The sequence below is a fragment of the Gopherus flavomarginatus genome, chromosome 3, assembly GCF_025201925.1.
Source record: "Gopherus flavomarginatus isolate rGopFla2 chromosome 3, rGopFla2.mat.asm, whole genome shotgun sequence".
Taxonomy (NCBI): domain Eukaryota; kingdom Metazoa; phylum Chordata; order Testudines; family Testudinidae; genus Gopherus; species Gopherus flavomarginatus.
The window spans coordinates 78,903,936-78,930,383 of record NC_066619.1 but is presented as its reverse complement, the minus strand read 5'-3'; the positions used below and the strand labels follow the sequence as shown (position 1 = coordinate 78,930,383).

The 26,448-nt window shown below is 41.8% G+C and overlaps 1 protein-coding gene across 11 annotated transcripts in view; it reads right to left on the bottom strand.

The window, feature by feature from the left end:
* Nucleotides 1–26,448, bottom strand: part of CSNK1G3 (casein kinase 1 gamma 3) — a 146,917-nt gene that overhangs the window by 88,149 nt on the left and 32,320 nt on the right. For 6 of the 11 annotated variants that reach the window (XM_050945866.1, XM_050945867.1, XM_050945868.1 and 3 more), the window contains exons 3-5: nt 20,639–20,679; nt 13,101–13,205; nt 4,431–4,500 (exon numbers count right to left, since the gene is read on the bottom strand). In XM_050945866.1, the coding sequence (XP_050801823.1) occupies nt 4,431–4,500; nt 13,101–13,205; nt 20,639–20,679 (216 nt within the window). Of the gene's footprint in view, nt 1–4,430; nt 4,501–13,100; nt 13,206–18,716; nt 19,147–19,796; nt 19,815–20,638; nt 20,680–26,448 lie in introns of those variants that run through there. The other 5 variants (XM_050945871.1, XM_050945864.1, XM_050945865.1 and 2 more) reach the window with 3 other exon arrangements.

Below are 26,448 nucleotides of genomic sequence, written 5' to 3'. Positions count from 1 at the left end.
CTAATCACTGAAGAAACTCAAACACATTGGCTTAGTAATGAGCTTATTATAACCACAAGATACTTTACCTCTTTGACAAATGTGGTGCATCTGCCCAGTGGTTGGGAAGGACAATATACAAATTATCTCTAAGCATCATCTCTTCTTCCAACCAGCATCACATTGGTATTGCCCAGAACGAGTTTGAGCCTGCTGCTCTTCATCCAGAAGCTAGTCTCTTGTAGGCACTGCAACATGTTAGTGGTGATGGTTGCATTTGGGGAAAATGAAACATAATACCAGGGCTTTGAATTGGACTTCTAACCAGTGTTATATCCTGGTTACAAGTCCAATTAAAATCATTCACAATTCCGTGAGCTTGGCACGTGAGGAAAGAGAAAAGAATGTTGGCTGCCTAACAAGCCTTCAGAAAGAAAGGCCTTGGGTCCTAGCTTGCACAATTCCTCCTTTAATATACCAAGATGAGAACAGATTCTGAAGGTACAGGGCCACAAAGCGAACCTGCCTGAACAGTGATGGATGGTGCTCATATCATCCATACAGATATGACATGCACTGAGAAAATGTAATATGCACTGATTAATTGAGTGTCAGTTATGCACTTGTGTCTAGTTTAATTTCAGATAAGAACTGGTAACAATACATACAGGAAACTTCTGAAAGGTAAAGTGTTCTGGACTGCAGTAAGTGTACATTGTATACTTATGCCTATCAGTTTTATTTACTTGTCCTGTAGTTTTAAGCATTAGAAACAACAATTAAATTATCTTTTAAAATTGGACTTATCAATTTACTGCCACAGTGCTGACAGACTGATCGCTTGCTGGGTGAATAAGTATTTCCTTTAGTTAAGTTTTCCTGCCAATAGTTCATTGAGTTATTCTTACTTTTGAATTGTGACTGTGTTAAAAGGAGTGACTGAGTTTTCACAACACTCTTCAATTGGGTCTGACGCCAAAGAAAAAGCACATTACCTATGTGAAAGATCGATAAATTAACTAATTTCCTTATCGTGTTAAATATATTTACTAATCTAATTTCAGAAAACTAGTTTCACCAATTAATTTTCATTAAAGCACCAGCTCTGGTGAAATCCATGGCCACCAGCAGTGTACACACCAACAGAAGTCCAAGTTTTTTCTTCTACACTCCAGAAAGCAGCAAGAGGTGCACAAACTGTGTCAACGCACCCAAAGATCTTTGGACCCATTTGCACTACTCTTCTAGAGCATCTTATTCTTAGGGTCAAGATTCCCATCTTGTTTATAGAAAGAGTACTCCACAATCTAGAAGATTCATCTTATTCTCTTTGCCCCATTACTTATCCCCCAAGAATTGCCAAGATGCAAGTTGCACTAAAGCATTCTGGGCTTCATACCTTCTTACCCCTGATTTCTGAAATATGGCGGGACACACAAGAGACTGCAAAAACAAGAAACATTTGCCTGGAAAGCAAAGCATAAGAGACTTGACTTACGATAATTTAAGTTATGAAAGGCCTATATAATATAAACTGATCAGTTCCCTCTATTTTACTCTGTTCCACAACAAAAGATCAAGGGCTCAATGATCTTAGCAGCAAGTTAATTTAGAACCAATGAAAAAGGAAGTGCTATTACATAATGTATGGTCATCCTGCAGAATTTATTGACAAAGGAAACCATTAATTCAAACGCTATGGCTGAAATTCCCCTCACCTTCCCTTAAGGGCTGGATAATTTTACAACCATTGACAACTTTAATAGGACAAGCTAAAGTAAGAGTTATCAAGTGTCATGCCTCAGAACGAAATCACTTGCATTAACTAAGAATGGATTCCTTATCCCACTTCAGTGCACAACTGGCTGGGCAAATATTTTCGGGGAGTGGGAAGTCACTTTCCACAGAGCATCAGATAGTGGTAGCTGCTGATGTAAAACTAGAAAACATAGTCCAATCTAATGTATGGAAAATATGTAGAATTTGACCCTGTGAATCTGATCATCAACATCACAATTCACATTAAAAAAACTAAAGATTATTTTGAAAGCACACCTTATAATTAAAAAGTTTAAGTAGCAACTAAGAGTACATTTACCCTTGCTTGCCAACAAGGTAAAAGCACAACTTGACTGGTGAATCTGAAACTTACTGAGGTACTGGATAAATTTAATCCACATGGCCTTTCACTATTACATAATGGATTCATACAAGAATAAATCAGCCCAGACATTGCAACAGGTTCTGGATCGTGTGTATAATTTTTTTCAAGTCCCCCCTCTGCCCTTTTTTTTTTTTTTTTTTTTTTAAAGAAAGAGAGAGATAGAGAGAGAGAGGTATGAAGACTGGGAAAAGGACAGGCTGGAGGGGCCGAAGGGTCTATAACCCTGAGAGTACACTCCCCTCCGAATATGGAGAAGAATTCAGTTTCAACAATCCCCTGCTGTAAGCAAATATATATGAAACCCACTGACAAAATGTGTATATCTACCTCTAGTGGCTGGTCCACAGAAGAGGACAACCTACTGCGGCTTTCAGTTACTGTGAGAATTGTGCCGCCATTTGAACTGTACTCTAGATCTGGAAGTTCTAACTCTCCTGTTGAAGTAGGAGGGAGTTGCTATGGTTCTACATGATGGAATTTCTTTTCGACTTGCTTTTTCAAAGGAAATTACATACAAAAAGCTATATTAAAAGATTAAGATTTCAAAGTCAAGCAGTCAAAATTTAGGAGATGCCAGAATTAAGATTGTCCATACAACCTTAATTCAGACCCCTTGTTCATCTGCATTATGACAGTCTACATGATCACATACCATTTTTTCCCACAGGACTCCTGCCTCATTCAGTGCACAGGATGAATAGTGCTCTGGAATTCACCACAATATATACTGAATGAGGCTGCTGTCTAAACTTCCCTAGCCTTATTTATTTCAGAATGAGAATGTCAGGTGGGATTGCATCAAAATCCTTTCTATAATCAAGATACACTGTAGCTTCACAACTGAAAGATGGGTAAGGAACTGGTTAAAGGGAAGACTATAACAGATCACACTGAAAGGTGAACTGTCACGCCAGAAGGAAGTTACTAGTTGAGTTTCTCCAAGGATCAGTCTTGGGACCAGTCTTATTCAACATTTTCATTAATGACTTTGGCACAAAAATTTGCATATGACACAAAGTTGGAGGTATTGCCATTATGGAGAAAGACCAGGAGAGCATATAAGAAGGTTTGGACAACCTTGAAAACTGGAATAAAGAGAAATGGAATGAAATTTAATAATGCAAAGTGCAAGGTCATGCACTTAGGGACCAAAGAATTTTTGCTATAAACTGGGGATGCATCAGTCAGAAGCAATAGGAGAAAGACATAGGTATACTGGTCAATCACAGGATGACGATGAGCCACCAATGTGATGCGGCCATGAAAAATGCTAATGCAATCCTAGGATGCATCACACAGAGTATTTCCAGTAGAGATAGGGAAGTGTTACCATTATATAAGGCACTGGTGAGACCTCATCTGTAACGCTGTGTGCAATCGCCTCCCAAGTTTAAGAAAGATAAATTCAAACTGGAACAGTTGCAAAGAAGGGCTCCTGGGATGATAAGAGGAATGGAGAACCAACCTTCAGAGAGGAGACTTAAGGAGATTGGCCTGTTTAGCCTAGCAAAACAAAAGATGATGGGAAATATGATAGCTCTCTATAAATACATCGAAGAGATAAACGCCAGGGTGGGAGAGGACTCATTTAAGTTAAGGGCCAATTTGGCACAAGAACAAATGAATATAAACTGGCCATCATCAAGTTTAGGCTTGAAATTAGATGAAGGTTTCTAACCATCAGATGAGTGAAATTCTAGAACAGCCTCCTCCTGCCACACACTAAATGTTCATATAAACCCTGCTGGCATGCACTAAAAGTTCTCCCATTTCAGAAAGGGTAGATAACTGTACTATGGAATTTTAGTGTGCATCAGAAGGAGCTACGTGGACATTTTGTGAGAAGCAGATTTACACACAAGCTTTCGACAACTAAGTGTTCGTACAGACAAGCCCTTAGCACACCAATTCACACCCACAACATCTATAACATCAAAGGTTTGAGTATTTGGAAGCTATATTTTCAATAGGTAAAAAAATATCAATTTACAATAAATGAAAGTTAAATACATATACTCACAATTGCAAAAAAAGTGTATAAATAGACTACATAGTGTATTTCCATCAGAGTGAATAGGCCAGTACTGACATGAAAACATCCAACAATAAAGTTATATACGAAACCAAACAGCTTTTAGTCTATTTTTTGTTTTGCTGCTATGGCTACCTGCCGATTTAAAAAGATGTTCTTAAAGGACAGTCATACCCCAAGATCAGTCAACTCAGGTTTAATCCACGGTCAGTTTTCACATTATTTTATAGTCTGATACACTGTATGTATGTTTACCTCCAGATCCTAATTGCTTGTAGAATCTGTATTCCAAGTGTAGCTGTGGTGCTCTGGATTTCATTGGCTCCTGATTTAACAAAAAAAAAGAAAAGATTTAACATTTAAAATAAGACAGTTAATCTCAATTACAGTTTTTGAATTATTTACTATCCATTGTTCTAATAATCAATATACAGTTAAGACACCTTTACCAAAAAACAGTTTTACACTGACAATACTTAGTGAAAATGTACACTGTGAAATGAACTGGTGTTAACAGATTACAGAAGGTCAAGCAGTCCCCATCCGAAACTAATTTTATATTAGATTTAAAAAAAAACAAAACAAAAAACCACAGGATTACTTGGGTTGCAAAGGCAAGCACTTGAAAGTTTGAAAATGCTAGATTTACAGATGCCCATGAAATCTTCATTCTGACCTCTGTGTATTGAAGGAGACAGGAATCATGTAGGAAAAAAGTATGTGATCATGTAATTAAGACTTATTCACATGCACAAGGGGGCATAATTAAGATGTAGAGTTTAACTATAAATCTGACATTTCCTACCTTTTGAGTGCCCATTTCTGCAAACTAAACATTTTACCATGTTCTTTTTTGGTCTATTTTTAAAATAAAGTTCTACTGTGTGCAACGAACAACCCCTCATTATGGGGGAAATCAGTGGGTAACGAAGCCTGAACCTTCATCATTACAGCACAGACTACTAACTCTTGACCTACAGGACCAACTACAATAGCTGATAGCAGGTAAGGCTGTTATCCCAGTGTATGTGTGTGTGGTGGGGGGGGGACGACAAGACAGGACTCCTGAATCCAGGAGTAGCCCAGAATGACTACGCTTCATGCTTCTCTTTCCTTCTCCTGCCAACTCCTCCCTGGAAACTTGGGAAGAACATGCACAGGCTGAGTCCCCCATGGGCAGCATAGGCCACCAGTGACAGGGGCTGCGTCCAGGGGGTGGAGAGCCCAGCTTGGCTTTCTTCTCCACCCAGTCCCTCCATACAACTGCTCTGGCAGCTCCCAGGTGTTCCCAGTACAGCATGTGCAGCAGCAGCACCTTCTTAGCCCTTCTGTGTGTTCGGTTATTTTGGCAAGCTGTCAAAATTTTCTTGAGGAACACATGAAAGAAGAGGAATGGTGTTTTGTTTTTTTTAACAGTTTATAGCTCAGCAAAAGCTGAAAGGAAATTTCATGACAAAAAAAGCATTTCCCTAGTTCAAGGACACTTCTCCCTTTGAGTATCTAAGGTCTCCTGCAAACAATGGAAGAATCAGATAGTTTCTCGAAGGAAAGGTACCAAAATCTTTTAACAATTTTAAGGGTTCAGCAATCTAAATACAGGGGTTACTACCAGATGACCTGGTAGATCTGGGATAGTATCATATTTAATATAAACTCAACGTAAGTGAAAATGCTGTTCTTTTACAAAAAAAAAAAATGTGCAAAGCACAAGAAACTGATAATAGCTGTGATCCTTTAGAAGTCATCTTTCAATTATGGGTTATTTGGAGCCTTCCAATAAAGCCTATCACTTGATCACAGTTACCTAACTGGCATATTTAGTTAAACAAGATAGAAAACTTAGCTATACTGGAGTATCACTGACTAATGTATAGTATATTGGTCTTTACTCCAGTTGTACAGAATATTGCTTTCTCCCAAATACATGGGATTCAAATTTAGGATCACAAATACACAAAATTAAATAATATAGTTTAAATTTGCTGTGGTAATAGAAGTTTTTATAAACTATGCAGTTCTGCTGTAACTAGTATCATATAACGCAATATTAATGTCCCATGAACTGTTATGTGGTATCTTCCTCTTCTGAGGGTAAGGAGGTATGTGTGTCTGATCTGCTCACTCAGTGCAGAACTGCGTTTTCATTGGGAAGAGGAATTCTCTTAAATGAAGTGCATGTACCTACTTATTAGACTATAGAGTATTTAGAGATTGGTCTTAAAATAAATGGGTGTGTTCCAGTTCAATGGTGGAGAACTGCTGGGATAGAATAGTTCTGGGAAACCACCAGAATGGAATGTATTTGCCAAGTGCAAAGCAGCCAAGCAAACCAATCTGAAAGCTCTATACCAGCTGAAAATTCCCTTAGTCAAGAGGAAGTGGCCAGTGGCCATGTTCTCCAGCTTTAGTGCATTATCTGATGGATGATTTAAGGGATTAATTATCCATCAAATAATCTGTAACATAATATTCTACCAGTTTAAGACTCGCTTTAAAACTGGAAAAAAGTTGGATAACATATTTGATGAACAATGTTCAACTATCTCTGCTTCATACACTAAATGCAATTCCTACCGTAGTTCATTTCACATAACAGTGAGAGGACAATGCAGAATTATCTACTGCAGCTGTCTCAAATACGCGGCCCATGGAGTTATTTGCTGCAGCCTGTCAAGCTCCCCGCCACCCTCCCGAGTTATATCCTGCGGTCGCCAAGATCCCCTCACCCGCCGCCCCCTTCTCCCCCCAGAGCGCCACATCCCCACTCCTCTGCCTACCTCCAGGTGCTTCCCGCTGCCAAACATGTTTGGCGGTGCTTAGTACTTTCCAGGAGGGAGGGGGGAGGAGCGGGGAGCCACGCATTCAGGGGAGGAGGCAGAGAAGAGGATTTGAGGAAGGAACTTTGGGGAAGGGGTTGGAATGGGGGCAGGGAAGGGGTGGGGCCTCATGGAAGGGGAGGAGTGGGGGGAGGTTAGGGGCAGCAGGATGTGTGTGTGTCAGTGATGCAGCCCTTGAGCCAATGTACTAGTCCTCATGTGGCCCTTGTGGTCATTTGAGTTTGAGATCCCTAATGTACAGAGTGTATTTTGTTTCCATAGGCAACAATTTTGAGAACATATACAGTTGGCTGTGGCAAGATACATGAGCATAGTTAAGGATAATCTTGCCTTGTCCTTGAAGTTTGAATTTAAATATTGTAAAGAAGGTTCTTCTTTACTATCTAAACTCCATCTTAATAAAATTTGCACTAATAGTCTAAAAGCAATAAAGAACAATTTTGACTATATACAAGAATGCTTAAGAAAGAAATCAAGATTTAAAAGCAGAAAAATGTAATTTGTTTTATGAGCTGTTCAAGACATCCTGCGCCAAGACCTAGAACTATAGTCCCAGAGATTTACCGGAGTATGCTGCTGAAGTATTTGCCACTACCCTAACTTTTTCTTGATGTTCAAATGCTGACGGATCCAAACAGCACACTGTGCTTTCTCAAAAGAGTCAGGGTGCACTTTTTCAAATATATAAAGCACAAGACTTCACTATTTTCCATCTGAAAAGTTGCCTCACAAGCCTTGCAGCATTCCTTAGATCATTAGTTTTTTGTGAAGGCTTTCACCGGAGTCAATTTTACATCCAGGCAGGGCCAGGATTTTTTAAATTATATTTAAGTTGCCACATAAAAGGAAAGTGTTCCTTGTTTTCCCTAGGTGAGAATGGCTCTGCCTCTGAAGGACAGTCTGGTGGTTAAGACTAGGCTGAACTCTTCGCTCTGCTGCAGGCTTACTACACAACTTTAATCTGTCTCAGTTCCCTATCTGAGAAACAGGAAGTGTTCCTTACCTCAAAGGAATGCTATTTGAATATGAACAGCTTTTGCGAGATGCTCATATAGGTTGCAAGGAGAGAGACTTCCCTATGTTAAACAGATACACTTGTCACAAATATTTATGAATGCTGTGTTTTTATTGCATATTAATTTGTATACACAAAAACACACCAGGAAACAAGATATCATTACCTTATTTAACAATTTGATAAAAGAATTTAAGCATTGCAGAAGACAGTTGCTCACCCTAGTCATAAGGGCAAAGACCCAGGATCTATGTAAAACATTGTCCTATGACAATGTCAAAGTACTCAGCTGCAAATAACTTTGTTTCAACAATTTTTATCTCCACTACAGCCTCACAGTCCAATGGTAATTGTTACTTGTTACAGAGCGGCTACATTGTATTCCTTCAGTCTCTTTTGTATACTCTAACAATGCATCAGTTTGACTGCAGGATGGTTTCCGGGAGCAGATCCCCCACTGGAGACAGGGGTCATCACATGAGTATTGCCTCTTGTTGACCACTCATTCCAGGAACCATACCAGTCTGTTAACGGTCTGTATTTACAAGTATAAAATAAAAATTAATCCAGGTTCTCTCTGCAGGTATTTCAGTATATCATCATTCTGGGCAGCAATAACTCATGATCTCATCTCTAAAAACTTAAATGTCCTTTCTGCCTCCTGTATCCAAAGGGCTCTGCCAACTTCTGGGATTGATTACACCACGGCACTTTTGTTTCCTCTTCGTTCCCCTTGGGAAATCATATCTTGCAGCAGTTGAATGGAGACTGAATAAACTGATTCAAGGCTACGGAGGACAAAATAGCAGGAACTTCCTCTCAATCATTTTGGCAATCTGATCATTCAGTGATGGAAAGAATTATTAGTTTCAGATTGGTGGAGCATTAAGTAGCAATCCTCTTCTACTAGTGTAACTTCCGTTTTTAAAAAATAATTGTCTAGAATATGGTCTAATCAGAGGACCTGCCATACTGTATCAGATTAATTGGCTATAAAGTCACATATCATACTATTACTTTATTACATAAATTGCTTCACTGGCTCTTCAGACAAAAAAATCCCTGCCCTAAATAGCTTACAGCGTATGCTTAGATACAGCATGGCAAAGGAAAAACTACTGAGCGTGGGGAACTGCTTTAGGTAGTTGTGTATTTATATTGATGGGTCTATTCTTTTAGAATGTTTGTTATGAACTGTAATAGATGTTTATGAATAAAGTTTGGGGGAAGCTTATTTGGCTGGTGGTTTAACATGCAGAGGGGGTAATTTTGTGGGAGCAAAGAGGAGATAATGGAAAGAGTGGGAGAGTGAAGTATGACATGTAGCAGGGTAACAAAGGAAATCTGGTTGCCAGAGAGGGACTGCAAGATAATAAAAGTAAATGAATAAAAATGTTAACAAGACAAGGAGTGCACAGGTCAGATGTTCTCAAACTGTGGTCAATGGAGCACTGACTGGTCATGCAATGCTAGTTATGTTCAGATCTTAAACTGAGGCTGTGTGTACATAGGATCAGTTATACCAATATAATCCCCCAAGTAAACAACACACATTCAGATTTAAGAGTGGCTTTTTTCAGTTTTAAATTTAAACTTCTTCCCAAATAAACTAACTTGTGGGGAGGGGAGAGGGGAGAGATAGAATAAGGAGAGCATATCTCATTAATTCACACCTTATGTTATAAAAAAAGTTCTGTATAAATAAGGCCCAAGTTTACAGAAAAGTAAAGCTACATGAAATGTTTACCCAGTTTTTTCCCCATACAAAACTCCAGCAATTTATACAGGGATGTGGGGGATCATAAATGGGAAGGAAGGTGATGAGATATTTCTGAACAGGAAAGAAGATTGCCCATGAGAACCTATTAAGATGTGGTCCACACTATGAAAAATTCACAAATCCCTAAAGTCAGGAAACTGTAGGTGCAAAAGCACTTCCTGCTACTGTCAACCACAGGTAGCTTGCAGGAGAGTGCAAATACCTGATGTTTCAGAAGGTTAAAATAAGTAATTCATTTAACCAGTTGTACAATGGTGTATGTAACATTTAAAAACACTGAAGTTTGCAAATTTTCTTTGCTTATATAAAGAGCATAATAAAACATCCTTGTGAAAATTAAAGCATAAAACCACACACAGTTAAAAACGCACTTCATGCCAAGAACACCATCCCCTTTTGATTATCAGTGTGTAATGAGGCGAACTAGGCCCTGACTCCCCCTGCTGAACGCCTCGCAGCCCTGCCATACCCCACCCCAGAAAACGGCGGCAGAGAGAGTCCTCCAAGTTGCTTAGAGTGGCAGTGTGGGATGCACCCAGAGAGGGGCAGCAAGACGCAGCCAATCGGGGTTTAGCAAGCCCATATAAAAAGGGCTGAAGTGCAGCGCAGAGTTCAGTTCTTTGCTGGAGGAATGTGGATGGTGTGCCTGACTGGCTGAGGGAGCTACAGGACCTCAGACAGAGCAGTGCTGGCGGAGACTGGGGATGTCTGGGGCGGAGTAGAGGCCAAGGAGGAGCTCTGAGCTGGCCGCTGGGACTCAAAGGCCAGACCCTGAGGTAAGGGTGAAGAAAGTGCTGGGGCCCCAGAGCACTGGCTCAGGGAATTGTAGCAGTGACTCAGCTTAATTAAAGGGACATGGTGGATGGTTGCTATCTTTAGGGTCTCTATAGGGCAGGCCCAGGGCCCGCGTGCCAGCTACTGACGAAGTGGCCTGGACTTTGATGCATCCCTGGAAAAGGAACTGAACTGTGGTGGTCCAGCTGGAGAGCCTGGGTCTAAACAGCCCCAAAAGGGCGAAGACATTGCCTCCAAGGAGGGAGCCCTGGGGCACCACTCTATACCAGAGCAGGGATAATTTGAGGGAGCCCAGAAGGGGCTGAGACTATCGAACCAGGGTACCGCAATAGGCCCTGCTGGACTGATTGAGGAGCGAGCGCAGAGATAGAGCTGCAAATAAAGCAATGTAACAGAGGTGCTGAGAAAGCCCCGCCCCTCCCGTCCCCAACACCCCCCGTTTGATTTTTATCTCACAAACAGACTGCGTGAGACTCTGCCCAAAGGGCTGAGTTGCTGAAGACTCAACCGCAAGCCAGAGAGAAAGTGCAGGCACATACACTCGGACAAGAGGACATTTGCGAGAGGTGTCTATACACATCAACAATAGTGAAAGTTAGAGTTTTGGCCTTAACTTTGAATTTCCTGTCTTTTGTTAGTTTATTATATGTTAACACATTACTTCCTTTGCATTGCTTCAAGTGGTCAAGTAATATAGTTGAGTCTTGCACATTGTAGTAACACACACTAGGGCTTTACCAGCAGTAGAACGCTTTCAGAACTTCTAAAACAAGTTATTTGAAAATGGTTCTTAAAGCTTTCTACACAGCTTTAAGTGATGCTGTTGTAAGATTCAGAGGAATTAGCAAATCAAAATGCTAAAACTAAATTGCCAAAGCACAATCACTTCAGAGGCTGAATGAAATTAATATAAAATACTGAGTTTAAATTACTATGCTATTTCTATAAATAATTCATAAAGTGGCAATTTTGATGACTGTGGCAACTTGCTCAAAAGAATCTATGAATGAACCAAACAGGATCAGATTTACATTTTTTCTTAATCTGGACTACTATATAATTAGTGCTCCAAAATCACCAATTATGCAAAAGACACTATAAAGGTTTATTGTGATTACACTACCTCAGCAATTATTACATTCTGAACACAGAAAGAACTTGACTTGTACTGGACTTAGAGTTTCGGGCATATTTTAAAAGGAAAATTAATTTAAAATAAGGATACACAATTTTGCTCTTTGGAAAAAAAGTTAGTTTGGGATGTTTTTTACACCAGTTCCTACTTGTGGAATGAACTTTGTATTTGGCAACCCTGACTTAACCACCAAGTACTTTGGTAGAAGTTCCTCTCATAAGCTTATTATATAATTATATTTAAAGCATTTACTTTTTATACTTGCTTTTTTTGTTTCTCTGTTCTACAACTCAGGTTTTCATATTCTAAATTTCATTTTATATAACCAGAATGTTGAGTATTTTTTGCAGCACCTAATATATTGAACAACTGATCTGGAATAACTCCATGGCATTCATTAGTGGAGCCAAGAGACAGATACACAAGTTTGTTTGGGGTTTTTTTGGAAAAAAAGTGTCAGAAGTTACAGCGCTTTACACCTTCATACATTGTTTTTAGGGTTGGTTTTTTTGTTTGGTTGGTTTGTTTTTAAAATCCATTCTGAAATATCTTCATTATTATAGAAACTATCATTGGTTTACCCACAGCTTAGGGCTTGTCTACACTTACTGGGGATTGACGAGCAGCGACCAATGGATCGGCAGTCGATTTAACGGGTCATCGACCACAGATCCCTCTCCGGTCGACTCCTGTACTCCACTGGATCGAGAAGAGCACGGGGAGTTGATAGGAAAGCATCTTGGGTCAACTTCACATAGCGTGGACCCCTCAGTAAGTAGATCTAAGGTATGTTGATTTGAGTTACACTATTCACGTAACTCAAGTTGAGTAGCTAAGATCCAATTTCCCCTTACTGTAGACAAGGCCTAAGTTACATCCACAAGCACAGTAGAAATTCAATTTAAACAACAGTTGAAACTTAGGACTCTTCTTTATGGGGGTGTTAATCCACAGCTTTTTCAGTTAATCCACTCTGAAAATACTTGTATATAAACACAATGAAATTCATTATAGCGCACTGACTCCATATTTATCGCAAATTCCAAAGTCCCATTTCTAAATGAACTAACTTTGCTGCAAAGTGAGTTGGTCCCATCTATTGTTCGTGTGCATGGAATGCTACTTTGACAGTCAACCAATGGCTATCTCACATCACTTTGCAGGTGACCATTACAGACTTATCTGTTTACCTGCATGCCCTTCCCTTCTCTGTCTCCTCCTCTTTTTACAACTGGCACACAGCACCATTTTCTCCATTCGCTCCTGGATGCCTGCAATAATACTACAGAAGCCCTACAAGACCCTGGTTATCATTGCCATCTGGGCAGAAGCATTAGTGCTGGAAAGTCTTGTAGCCATCCACCGCAATTAAGACATTTTTGTGAACAGTGCTGGGCAGATGTCCATGAAGGGCCACAGCCGAGATGCCGAACAGTGACAGATACACAGCAAAACAGCTCAGAAGCACCTACATTAAAGTAAGGGAAAACAGGAAAAAACTCTAGTAGGAAACGTGTTAGAAAAAAAAAAAAACACACACACACAACACACACACACCAGTCAGGGACAGTACTTGGTCCTGCTAGTAAAGGCAGGGGACTGGACTCAATGACCTTTCAAGGTCCCTACCAGTTCTATGAGAGAGAGAGATACCTATCTCCTGTCCTTTTTTAAGGTGCTGAATAGGATTTTACATAACTACATAACCACCCAACTAAGGAAACTAATTGAGTTGCTGCCCCCTTGAGGGACCACCAGCAAGACACCCTAAATCCCAGGCAGCAATCCAGAGAAGGACTGAGGCTGATCCTATGGGAGGAACCTTTGCATGTACTTTTTTAAAACAAAACAAACAAAGTACTATTCAAGTTATAATTTGTTATTATGCTATACTAGCTTCCATGCTGGGTGCCCCACAGCAGCAGCTATTGTAGGCTGATGTGAGATAGAAGGCTTTCTGACTGAGGTCAAAATCTCCCTCCTACCCTCAGCACAAACTGTCCATTTTCTGCCATGCCTCCCACCCCCACCCCCTCCAACCCATTCACTGTTCCAAAATGGTGGCTACTGAAGCCGGGTAACTGGCCTCCAATCTCAAGCTAAAGCCCCAACTAGCTATCATTTTTGGGCCCGCACTGATATTATATATATATATATTTTCCTCTTCCCTCAGATGTCTGACCCAATACCACCCCACCCCCGCTCCAAACTCCATTTGCCACCTCAAAATGGCAGCCAGCAGCATGGCACTGCTACCGTCTCTCCCTCACCCCATCCCACAGCAGATTCAAATAAAGAAAAAACATTTTTCTGTGAAAAATGCAGAAGTTTATTGAAACACTAATTACAAGAAAAGAAGCACTCTCTTTTCATAAGATAGACCTTAAAAGTCCATGCCCAAAACTATAAAGAGTACAACTCCCCTGTAAAAGCTCAGTAATATGCATTCTTACAGATTGGTAACTGTGAATGCTTCAAACAATCATTGCAGAACCCTGTCTATTTTACTCTGTACTTTCAACATGTCTTCAGGTAAGAAAGCAAAAAACTAAAGCTAAGAAATTGTTCAATTTTTGTTCAGAGACTAAGGAATAGCTGCATAGCCTTCCCCAATGGTATAGTTTGCAACTCCTTTCCACTCCAGCAACACTTCTAGAGGGACCATCTTAGTGAATAACTTCACAGTGTATCTCCCTGGTCTGCCCTTTCCCTTTTTGAATATGATCTTTCTCTGCATCCCAGTCACCTGCCTCAGTGCAATATCATCCAGAGTCAGTACAGCCTTCTGGTGATGTAGAGGGAATTATTATGCAGCTTGTTTATTATGCAGATTCTCCCTGCTAACCCCTCCAACATCAAATAAGCACCTCTAAAGGCACTGCAAAGCAAGAACAAGAACACAATTCCCAATCCCAACCTCCTTTCCCTTCCCTGCACCCTTACCCTCAATCCTCCAAGGCACAACAGCAAAGCCACACAGCATACAATTTTTCTTATTAAAGCTAACGTGAAAAAATTATATAATATATAGGTTGAAAAAAGTGTGTTTGTACATCTGGATCTACAGTAGAGGCGCATCTTACGCGAGGGTTAGGTTCTGAAGTCAGTGCATAAGGCGAAAACCGCTTCTAGTCAAACACTCATTGAGTGGAATGGCAGGCAGAATCGTCCGCACTACAAGTACTGTATTTAAATTGTTACTTTTCTCTTTTTTTTTTGTTTTTGTTTTGATGAGCATGTATAGTTAAAATCGAGTAAGTTAAATGCACTTATGATGCGACTCCACTGTAGTGCTTAGATTATTCACACATACAAAATTTTTAAAGTCATAAGATACATATATTACATAATCAGCAATAACACAATTTAGGTGAATGAATTAAAGAATACAGTTTAGATATTTAGCATCCATGCATTCAGGTACATTACTGATGAAAAAAGTTACACAGAGAGTTGGTGTCGGAAAGCAAAATATAGCAATGAGTGAAGATTAAATTCTCAATTACTGAGGGACAGAGAAAAAAAATTTCTCCATTTAGAGAGAAGACAACAACAACAGTCCATCGGGAAAGTATTTGAGTTACTTTCCCGGCTGCACTTCTCATCGGCACTCCAGCTCATCCCTCCTGGTATTGCCAATGTTCGGTGATGTGCTCTATGTAGATGTCCCTTGACCACCTAATGGCGTCCAACACCATGAGCTGCCGCATCAGCCGAGCATAGCATTGATCGACTCCACATTCACATTCTCCACATTCTCTCAACACTCGCTCATTACCGGGGTCCCATGCACCCAGGGCTCCAACAATCAGCACATGAATTTGGACCTTGTAGCCCCTAGCTCTCAGGGTGTCAGCCAGAGGGGCATATTTTTCCAGCTTTTGAGATTGGGAGTCATGGAAAGCTGAGTTCCTGTTTTCAAAAGGTACCGTGACGTCCACTATGATGTTCTTCTTCCAGTCCTCGTTGGTTATGACGATTGCAGCTGGCTGTCGGTTCAGAGAATGGTGGAGTTCACGGTGACCTTCCCTATAGACATAGGGTAGTGTCTCGTTGGCATGGCCGCACTTCCTGCGTCGCTTGTCCTGATTCCTGTGGCAGATGGCTCCGTTCAGTGGGACACAATTGAGACAGGCCTGGTGGATAAACCTCCAGTCGGCAAATCAGGTAAAGTTGCCCTCGCGGAGGAAGTGGTTGCTGGTGTCCCACTTGCATGTCACCTCAAAGGCCTTGCCCTGGTTTGGCTTCTGTTTCAGGTTTTCCACGTATTGGCAGCAGATGGCATCCTTCAGTGTCCTCTCCAGCATGATTCTAGCTCTCGGAGTGATGATGATGTGCTCTGTGTTCTTCACCACTGGCACCAGGACTCTCAGCTCCCAATGCACACATTGCTTACTATCTCAGAGGTTCCCCCAAGACTTGGAAGCATCTCAGGAAGGTAAAACCAGAAATGCATGAAAACGCTATCACAGCCTCTCTAGAATATGAATAACACTCCTTTCTCATTTTTTAATGCCCCAAAGCTACAGCACCTGCACTGGCCAGACCCTCAAAGACAAGGCCCTTGTCAATGGCTCAGTGGCTGGCAAAACCTGGGGGGAAGAAAACTGAAAATTTGTGAGAAAAACTTCATAGATATCATTAGAGAGTCTCCACTCCCCCTCCAACCCCCACCAAAAAAAGAGACGAGAAAAGAGATGGAGGCAGTATCTGAGGCCAGAAAGTGAATTTGACAAGGAACTCTCCAGGCAGTGGCAATGGACAGCATGGCAGTTGCACTGCCATGGCTGAAGTCAGTATGGAAAAAGACAGGGAGATGGCAGAGGCAACTCCTGAAGAAGACAGGAAGTCAAAAGGCCCCATTACAGCACATGTTACTATTAGGGCAGCAGGAAATACAATAATGCAAACCAGCATCTAGCCAAGTTATGTAAGCCACGGACAACACTGGCTACTGGGAACAACTCCTCCGCACTGTAGTCCCACAGAACTGCTCCCAGAAGCCACTCCCCTCTCGGACGCCAGCTCAAGGCACAGAGAACAGGGCACCTGGCACCCCCGTTCTTGAGCTCTCTATCACCCCAGGTAACTTCTGAGCCTCGGCACTCCACTTCAGAAGAAGCAGAGCCTAGCTGTTACTCGGCTGTGACTTTAAGTCCCCCTGCTTCTTGTACTGTTCCCTGCACTGAACTGCTGCACTTTACTGTTTTGTTTCACTGCTGATTTAATGAAAAGATTATTTGTCATTAGATAATTGTTATGAAATACATTTATTAAACAACCTGACAAATAAAATTTTAAAGAAATCAACAGTTCATTTTACACAGAAAATAATTACATTTGCACTAATTCATCAGGGTTTGCAACCACATGCATGCAAACACACAAGGTGCAATAGGAACTGCCACAACACCGCATTTTCAACACCCATAACACACTACAATACAGCTTTGCAATTTCAGGCCTGAGGTTCAAAATAAGAGCAATCCCTGACACTATCATCCAAACTATTTGCATTTTGTTGTGGACGCTTTGCTGGCTTCTCAAGTGGCTGAGCAAATCTCTGCATCACCGACTCCCACCCATTGATAATGTTTTCTCCCTTACACTCACAAATATTGTGGAAAATACAACATTTGGGATTTTTTTTCCTGCTGCTTCTAATCTATTCCACAAACAAAGCCATATCCCCTTCCAACAGCCAGATGCATTCTCAACTGTCTTTCTGCAACTATTGAGACAGTAGTTAACAGTTCCTATCTTCTAAGCAGCCAATTCAAAATGATCTGGACAAACTATAGAAATGGTCTGAAGTAAACAGAATTAAATTAAATAAAGACTAATGCAAAGTATTCCACTTAGGAAGAAACAATCAATTGTACAAATACAAAATGGGAAACGACTGCCTAAGAAGGAGTACTGCGGACAGGGATGTAGGTGTTATAGTGGATCACAAGCTAAATACGAGTCAACGGTGTAACCCTGTTGTAAAAGAAGCAAATATTACTCTGGGATGCATTAGCAAGAATGTTGTAAGCAAGATTTGAGAAGTAATTATTCCACTCTACGCCATGCTAAGGCATCAGCTGGAGTATCCTGTCCAGTTCTGGCCGCCACATTTCAGAAAAGATGGGGACAAATGGGAGAAAGTCCAGAAGAAAGCAACAAAAATTATTATTTTCTAGACCTTTAATAATCTGAGGAAAGATTGAAAAAACTGGGTTTGTTTGTCTGCAGAAGAGAAGACTGAGGGGAGACACGATACCAGTTTTCAAGTACATAAAAGGTTGTTACAAGGAGGAGTGTGAATAAATCTTGATCTCTATGGACAGAACAAGAAGCAATGAGCTGAAATTGCAGCAAGGGAGATTTAGGTTGGACATTAAGAAAAACATCCTAATTGTCAGGGCAATTAAGCAGTGGAATCTATGTCATTGGAGGCTTTTAAGAACAGATTAGACAAACATGTCAGGAATGGTCTAGTTATTATGTACTCCTGCCTTGAGTGCAGGGGACTGGACTGGATCATCTCTTGAGGTCCCTTGCCATCCTATGCTTCTATGAATGGCTTCACTAACCAGGGAAACAGAGGGTAAGCCAGGTCTCCCAGGATAAAACTGGAAGAAATGTCCACACTATTCCCAAAGCCAAGGAGTCTTATTTCTATCAATTTAAATACACCTAAATTTCAAAAGATCTTAACACTGTGAACTCTTCCAGACCACCCTGAAGTTATGTCTATAAACTTGCAATGGCAGTCAACAAGCCCTTGGAGCACCATTGAGAAATACCCCTTTCTATTTATGAATTTTGAGCCATGACTTGGGGAGGGAAAGAGGAGGCAAAGAGGCACATGGGCCCATCAGTTGTCCCAACACAATCTGAGAATCACATGAGCACAAAACATCAATAACCTCCTGGGCACTATATCAAGCTTTATAACCCAGGGGAGCAGTATCTTTTCTATGGCATCACACACCTGCCTGACAATGGCCCCAATGGGTATGAAGCTTGTTCACATATATGGGGCACTGCAAGTTGGTACATTGCTGCTGCAGCTGCAGGGTCAGATCAGCACATATCTCCAAAAAGGTTGGCTTCCCCATCCAGGAAGTCTTTCACCAATGCTGGTCATCCCAGGTCTGCAGAACAATCATTTCCCAACAATCCATGCCCAGAAATAGTGCCGCTTGCTGTGAAGCTGCTCCAGGAACTGGTCCTCTACTCAGTTGCTCAGTGTCTTCCTTGTTCACTTCCTTGTTCTGCCACCACTGGAGATCCTCCTGCTGCTGGGGGTGCTGCTGCCACAGTGTCTGCTTGATGGTGTGTGAGGCAAAATCCAAAAGTGAATTCATCCAGCTTTGAGTGCTAAAATACAGCCCCAAGCAGGCTACGCATATATCAAGGTTGCCAGCATACTGGTGCTAGAGCATTTCTGGGCTCAACAGCAATTCAAAAATGGCAGGGGTGGAGACAAATGAATCACAGGACTATTAAAAAATAATCAGAACCAGCCCTGCTATGCATCCCACAAAACACAGTGAGAAAAATCCCAGAATGCACACTCCTCAACAGCAAAGCAAAGGAGCACCTTTACAGAGTACCATACGCACAGTTCGCAGCAAATCACTGCCGAGTATACAGTGATGCTTGTTGACAGAGGCTACAGTGCCTTGGGTGCAAGCTATTACTGCAGCTTCTGTAACATGTGTTACCTGACAGCAAAAAGCTATGAATTAAACCCCTCATGCAGACAAGCCCTTAAAAATGTGGTTTGGGAATGTGACAAAGTTCCTCCTCTACTTGGTGGGTCCTGCGCTTATTGGCAGATTTTGCTCACCTCAGTGATCTTCCCCACAGTCTGGGTCAACTCCTCCTATGTCTGATCAGGAGTTGGGAGGTTTGGGGGGAACCTGGGCCAGCCCTCTACTCCAGGTTCCAGCCCAAGGGCCCTGTGAATTGCAGCTCTCTATAGTGCCTCCTGTAACAGCTGCATGACAGCTACAACTCCCTGGGCTTCTTCCCCATGGCCTCCTCCAAACACCTTCTTTATCCTCACCACAGGACCTTCCTCCTGGTGTCCTCCAGCAGCACACCCTCTCACTCTCAGCTCCTTGTGCCTCTTGCTTCCAGCTCTTCACACGCACTTCCTCTTCTCTGGCTCCCCCCTGCCTGACAGGAGTGAGCTTCTTTTTAAACCCAGGTGCCCTGATTAGCCTGCCTTGATTGGCTGCAGGTGTTCTAATCAGTCTGTCTGCCTTAATTGGTTCTAGCAAGTTCCTGATTACTCTAAGTGCAACCCCTGCTCTGGTCACTCAGGGAACAGAAAACTACTCACCCAGTGACCAGTATATTTGCCCTTCACAAGACTCCTGTACCCCACTGGTTTGGGTCTGTCACAGGAAAGAATGTCATGGTCACAAGCGTATCACATCTGATATGGAAATTATAAGCATTCATTAGTAAATTACATCAAATATCTCACATTCTGCAGCTATCTGTTCACAATGAGAAACAAGAATAGCAATGATGACAGACAAGATAAACTGACAAGTTGGGAGAATTAATTGGGAAAATAGCCATCTCCACCGCTGCTCTACTGCTGGACAGAAGCAGAATTTCTGGAGCTTTCCTCTGATGTCAGATTTTTCAATCCTCTACTGCTATTGCAGGAAAGAGGAATCTACCAGTATGATTGGTGGACAAATTCCTAAAATAGTAGTCAGTCTGGTTCACCCATGAAACTAATGACAACAGCTGAAACTAGTATAATTCAGTGGTATACACACAAGTAGACTTAGTTCCATATAAACAAACCATTATTTGAAAGTAAATTTCTAACCAAATTCACATCTCAAATATTGAGAAAAGTCAGTCTGAATACAAAAAATATTAACTTACCAGCTTAATTGCCACATATTCATTTGTGTACAAATTTTTTCCTTAAAGAAAGACAAAAACAAGAATGTCAGACTCTGCCAGGAGTTGCTTTTAAAGACACAGCATTGAAAGAAATCCCTTTTGCCAAAAGCTACAACCACATTCAACATTAATGAGGCTCCACTATGCCTATTTGCTTCAGCAACTAAACACGCTACTTGCCTAAGAGCTTATAGACAAAGTAACACTCAGGCTTGTGACCAGCCTAAATAGCACCCTAGGTTGTGCTTTCATTGTACTGAACTAACACATGACCGTAACACATGACTAAAGAATTAATGGCAATTTACCCAACAGGTTGACAAAAGGGTGATTTCAACAATTAAATCGAAATATTCCTTTAATACATAATTGATTTTAAAGTGTATTTTATCAAAGATAAATTCGCAGTGTCAATATTGGCAGACCCCAAGTAAAGCAGAAACAGCTATAAAACTTACTCATTAACACAACTAACAAGATTTGCTACTGTTATACTTTGAATCCAAAATTCCAGGCTGATCTCTGTTAAATACATGACTGAACAGATACCATCACAGAAAGAAAGAAAAAAACAATTAATGTTTTCAACACAGTAAGAAAATATTTATACAGAAAATTAATGAAACAAGCCTGTCTGAAGAACACATCAGTGTTATGCACACCTAGATTAAGGAAATCAAATGCTGTTATAATTTTAAATCAGATTTAAGCATTTTGATTACAATTTAATATGGATTTTTTTTCAAATAAGAAAACTGCATTGATTTTTCTTTCCTGTGCAACCTACAAATTAAACAAACATGCACTGTTCGAACAGAAAGCTCAAAAAGAAGTTAACTGCAAGAAAGGGTACATTTGTGCTCTATTAATGCTTATTTTCAGTGATTTGTAACTCGGTGGAGGTTTAGATTTTTTTTAAAAGCTAGTTTCCTCTTGCTATTTCTTTAAAAATATATTTAACTAAGCTGCTAAACTTTAGTAGCATAGATTTAAAGAAGTGAATTTAATGGTTTTAATACTGTATTATCAAGAGAATGCATTTCACACAGGACATGCCCTGAAGAGCATCAAAAGCTGGAAATTTTGCTAAGACACAATATGAGTCACTGATCAATTGTACAGAAAGCACTGCAGGATTCCAAGGCTATTCTGTGGCCCTCAGTGACCTTACCTTGTTAGTTAGCACCAGTACCTAACATCTTTGTTACTATTTGGCAAAGGAAAGTTAGAAACTGGACAGACAGGAGGAAAGTAAAAACACTGAAATGGAGTAAAGAGGTAGTGAGAGAAAAAAGTCTGAAAAATTGGTATTAAAGTGGAACAGTGGGGTGCATTTGATTACTGTTCATTTCATGGAAAAACATGCTTGAAGAAAAAGTCCACAGCTATGACATTGAAACGCTAAAATTTACCAGTGCAAATAATTTCAGATTTGGAGTTTGTTTTAAAAGATGAATATTGGCCAATTGCATGAGGTAAACTAACAACGGTTGTAGTTTTGTCATGAAAAATTTTAACACAGTTAAGATAAGAGGATAAAAGCTCATTGTTAACCCATAAAACAACCTTTTGCCAATATTTTAGGGAGGTTTACTGAGGAGGAGTTTGCTATTTTAAAGATACCATCTATTTGAAAAATCGCATCTCAAATCACGAAAATTTTGTATTAACTATTAATACAACAAACCTGGATGGTTATTATGGCGAAAAGACCACAGAATTATTTCACATTTTTCAGTTATTTCATATACAAAATGCTGTAAGATGCACATTTTCACTATTTTGTTGACTGTCAGTACTGAATTTTTTAATTCTCCACTAAAAATGTTGTGACAACTAATTATAGAATTATATATTTATCAGAAAATTGACTCAAATTAAATTGAAAAATTAATGTTAATTGTGTCATCATAAAATATATTGAACTTATAAAAGGCATCAGATTTGACAGCCCTGGAGAGTTAATTTCTCTCTCTTTAGGCACACGATGTACCATTGGCAGCGACAACATAAGTTTTCCCTCATAGCATCATGGAGGCATGGTTAAGTTGAAAACAACAGGAACCGCAAATTAAGTCCTATTAAGAAAAATAAGACTGTATAATTTGTTGCAACTTGAACGCAGTATCTAGTGCTTAGAGAGGCTAAAAGCCCCAGCTCCCAAAAGTTCGTATGATTCTGAATTTTGCTGGTGGACCATGTGCCTGTAAGAGGAGGGGAGACCTGAAGTCTTTGTGGACTGATTTCCCTCTTGGTAACCTCTACTCCCCACACCCATCGGGAAGGGGGAAAGATTCCGAAGTCTGCAGAAACCCAAGAGAATTTACCCCACATTATGGATTATATGGTGGGAGCCCTGTCATCACGCACTAGAACCAGTTAAATGCCTGGTATGTGAGAGCAGGGGAGTGGGCACACTGCCCAATGTTAAACTAATCCAGTTGTGGCCTACCACATAAATGCATCCATCGTGTCTGTTCATATACTTGCATGTCCTGATCAATTTAACATGCCACTAACCACTACAAGCCATCATAAAGATATGGTAACATCTTTTTTCTCCAGCATGGACAGACCACAATAGCTTCCAAGTTGTTGCTAAGCTCAGGGGTTCTCAAACTGGGGGCCATGATCCCTTAGGGGGTTGTGAGGTTATTACATGGGAGGGACACAAGCTGTCAGCCTCCACCCCCAAACCCTGCTTCACCTCCAGCATTTATAATAGTGTTAAATATAAATTTTTAAAAAGGTTATTTTAATTAATGGGGGGGGAATCTCACTCAAAGGTTTGCTGTGTAAAAAGGGTCACCAATACAAGAGTTTGAGAACCACTGTCTCCCATTTATCCCAGGTCTTAACTTTGTTGCTCTACATTGAGGCCTCAGCTACACTTGTGAGTTACAGCACAATAAAGCCACCCACAGCACTGTACCTCACTCCCCGTCCACACTAGCAAGGCACGTACAGTACTGTCTCTCCGCGGCTACAGCACTGCTGGTACTTCCACCTCCCCGAGAGGAATAAAGTTTATTGTGCTGCCGCTGCTGAGCTGTGGCCCCAGTGTGGCTGCCCAATGCGCTCTAATTGGACTCCAGGAGTATTTGGCAGTATCCCACAATGCCTGTTCTAGCCACTCTGGTCATCAGTTTGAACTCTACTGCCCTGGTCTCTGGTGACCAACCATCAGACCCGCCCTTTATATTCCCCAGGAATTTCAGAAATCCTCTTCCTGTTTGCTCAGCCAGGCATGGAGTGCTATCAGCGAATCTCTCCAGGTGACCATGTCTCCACGTGCCAAGCAATCCCCAGTATGGAACAATGGTGAGTTGCTGGATCTCATCAGTGTTTGGTGGGAGGAAGCTGTGCAGTCCCAGCTGTGCTCCAGCCGTAGGAATTATGACACCTTTGGGCAGATATCAAGGGACATGATGGACAAAGGCCATGACCAGGACACACTGCAGTGCAGGATTAAAGTGAAGGAGCTGCGGAGTGCCTACCGCAAAGCCCACAAGGCAAATGGCTGCTCGAGTGCTCCCCTCGCGACCTGCTGATTCTACAAAGAGCTGGACGCGATAACTGCTGTGACCCCACCTCCACTTTGAGCACCACCATGGACACTTCAGAGCAAGAGGAGGAGGAGGAAAGTGGGAGTGAGGGTGCTGGGGCAGAGGGAGACGCCCCTGAACCCCTGGAGGCATGCAGCCAGGAGCTCTTATCAAGCCAGGAGGCAGGCAGCCAGTCGCAGTGGCCGGTGCTTGGAGGAGGACAAACAGAAGAGCATGTTCCTGGTAAGCGGCTTTTTTTTGGGAAGGAATTTTTTCGGTGCAGGCTCTTTGGGAGAGGAGGGTTAGGGCTGCATGCATGCCTAGATACAGAATAGCGCATTGATGTGGTCTATCACATCGCAGTAATCGGCCTTGGTAATCTCTCTGAAAGTCTCATCCAGAATGTGGGCAATGCGCTTGTGCAGGTTTCTTGGGAGAATCACTGTGGTCCTTGTCCCAGTCAGGCTAACGTGTCCACGCCACTGTGCCATTGCTGCACACAGGCAAGCTGCATATGGGGCAGGGCGGAAGCCGCATTGCAGCAGAAGACCCTCCCTTGCTTCCCAGGTCACCCTCAGCAGCAAGATATCTTCCAGGACGAACTCCTGTGGAAAATATTGGGACAGCGTTCAGCGTAGGTGTCCCCTGCAGCTGTTGGTTCTCCCCAAGGCACAGAAACCCAGAGGACAGTACAGCCGTGAAACAATCAGTCCCCTTTACTCACCATTTTGGGGCTCCCGTGGGTTATGTGCGCTCTCTTTGGGATGGCAAAATTATGCTATTGTGTTGACTGTGTGGGCCCTCCTTAAGTGCGGGGAAATCATTACTCTGTCTGGTATAAACAATGCTGCCTCTGTTAAGTGTTGCATTTTGCCTTTACAGATGCAAATGCAACCTTGAGATCTCAGCCATCCATGTTATCACTGGCTGAGAGACTGCAAAGACTCAGGAAGAGGCCATGAAAAAGCAAAGACGACATACCGCAAGAAGCGATGCAGCAATCTCTTAAAGAAAATCAAAAAGTGCACGACTAGAGGGAGAGCCAAAGCAGAAGCCTCCAGGAAAACGCAGCGCACTGGTGGCAAAGCACAGAGCACCAGCAGTAAAACATGAATCGGCTGATAAGCATCATGGAGCGCCAAGTGGACTCTACCCAGGTGCTTGTAGCCATGCAGGCGGAGCACAACACCTGTATCTTCACCACCCAGCCCTGAAAACTATGACACTTACCCTCTGCACTCAACCCCCATCACCATGCAGTATAGGCATCCTGAAGTGCAGCAGTCATTGCACAGCACTTCAGATAGGACATACGCAAATCTGTAATTGTACTGTTCCCCACCCCACCTCCTTGCCCTTTCTGATGCCCAAGCAGTTGTGTTTCTTTTCAAGTAAATGAATTTTCTTTTCAATAAATGGATTTTTTGGCTTTGAAAACATTCTTTATTATTGCATAAAGTAAAAGATACCTTAGCCCAGAAAAGAAACAGGCACTTCAAGTCAGCTTAGCAAACAGATTCCTACTAACATTGGAACCACTGCACTGCACTCCCATGCAGGGCACCAGATATTACTGCTGGTTTTCAGCCTCAAATTGCTCCCTCAAGGCATCCCTAATCCTTGCAGCCCCACGCTGGGCCTCTCTAATAGCCCTGCTCTCTGGTTGTACAAATTCAGCCTCCAGGTGTTGAACCTCAGAGGTCCATGCCTGAGTGAAGCTTTCACCCTTCCCTTCACAAATATTATGGAGGGTACAGCACGCAGATATAACCGCAAGGATGCTCTGTTCGGCCAAGTCCAGGTTCCCATACAGCAATTGCCAGCGGCCATTTAAACGGCCAAAAGCACACTCCACAGTCATTCGGCAGCGACTCAGCCTGTAGTTGAACTGTTCTTTGCTGCTGTCAAGGCTCCCTGTGTAGGGTTTCATGAGCTACAGTATTAATGGGTAAGCGAGGTCTCCAAGGATCACAATGGGCATTTCAACTTCCCCTACTGTGATCTTCCGCTCTGGGGAAAAAGTCCCGGCCTGCAACTTCCTGAACAGGGCAGTGTTCCGAAAGATGAGTGCGTCATGCACCTTTCCAGGCCAGCCTGCATTAATGTCAATGCAAAGCCCACAGTGATCCATAAGTGCCTGGAGCACCATAGAGAAATACCTCTTCCGATTAACATACTTGGATGCCAGGTGGGGCGGTGCCAGAATAGGAATATGCATCCCGTCTATCACCCCTCCACAGTTAG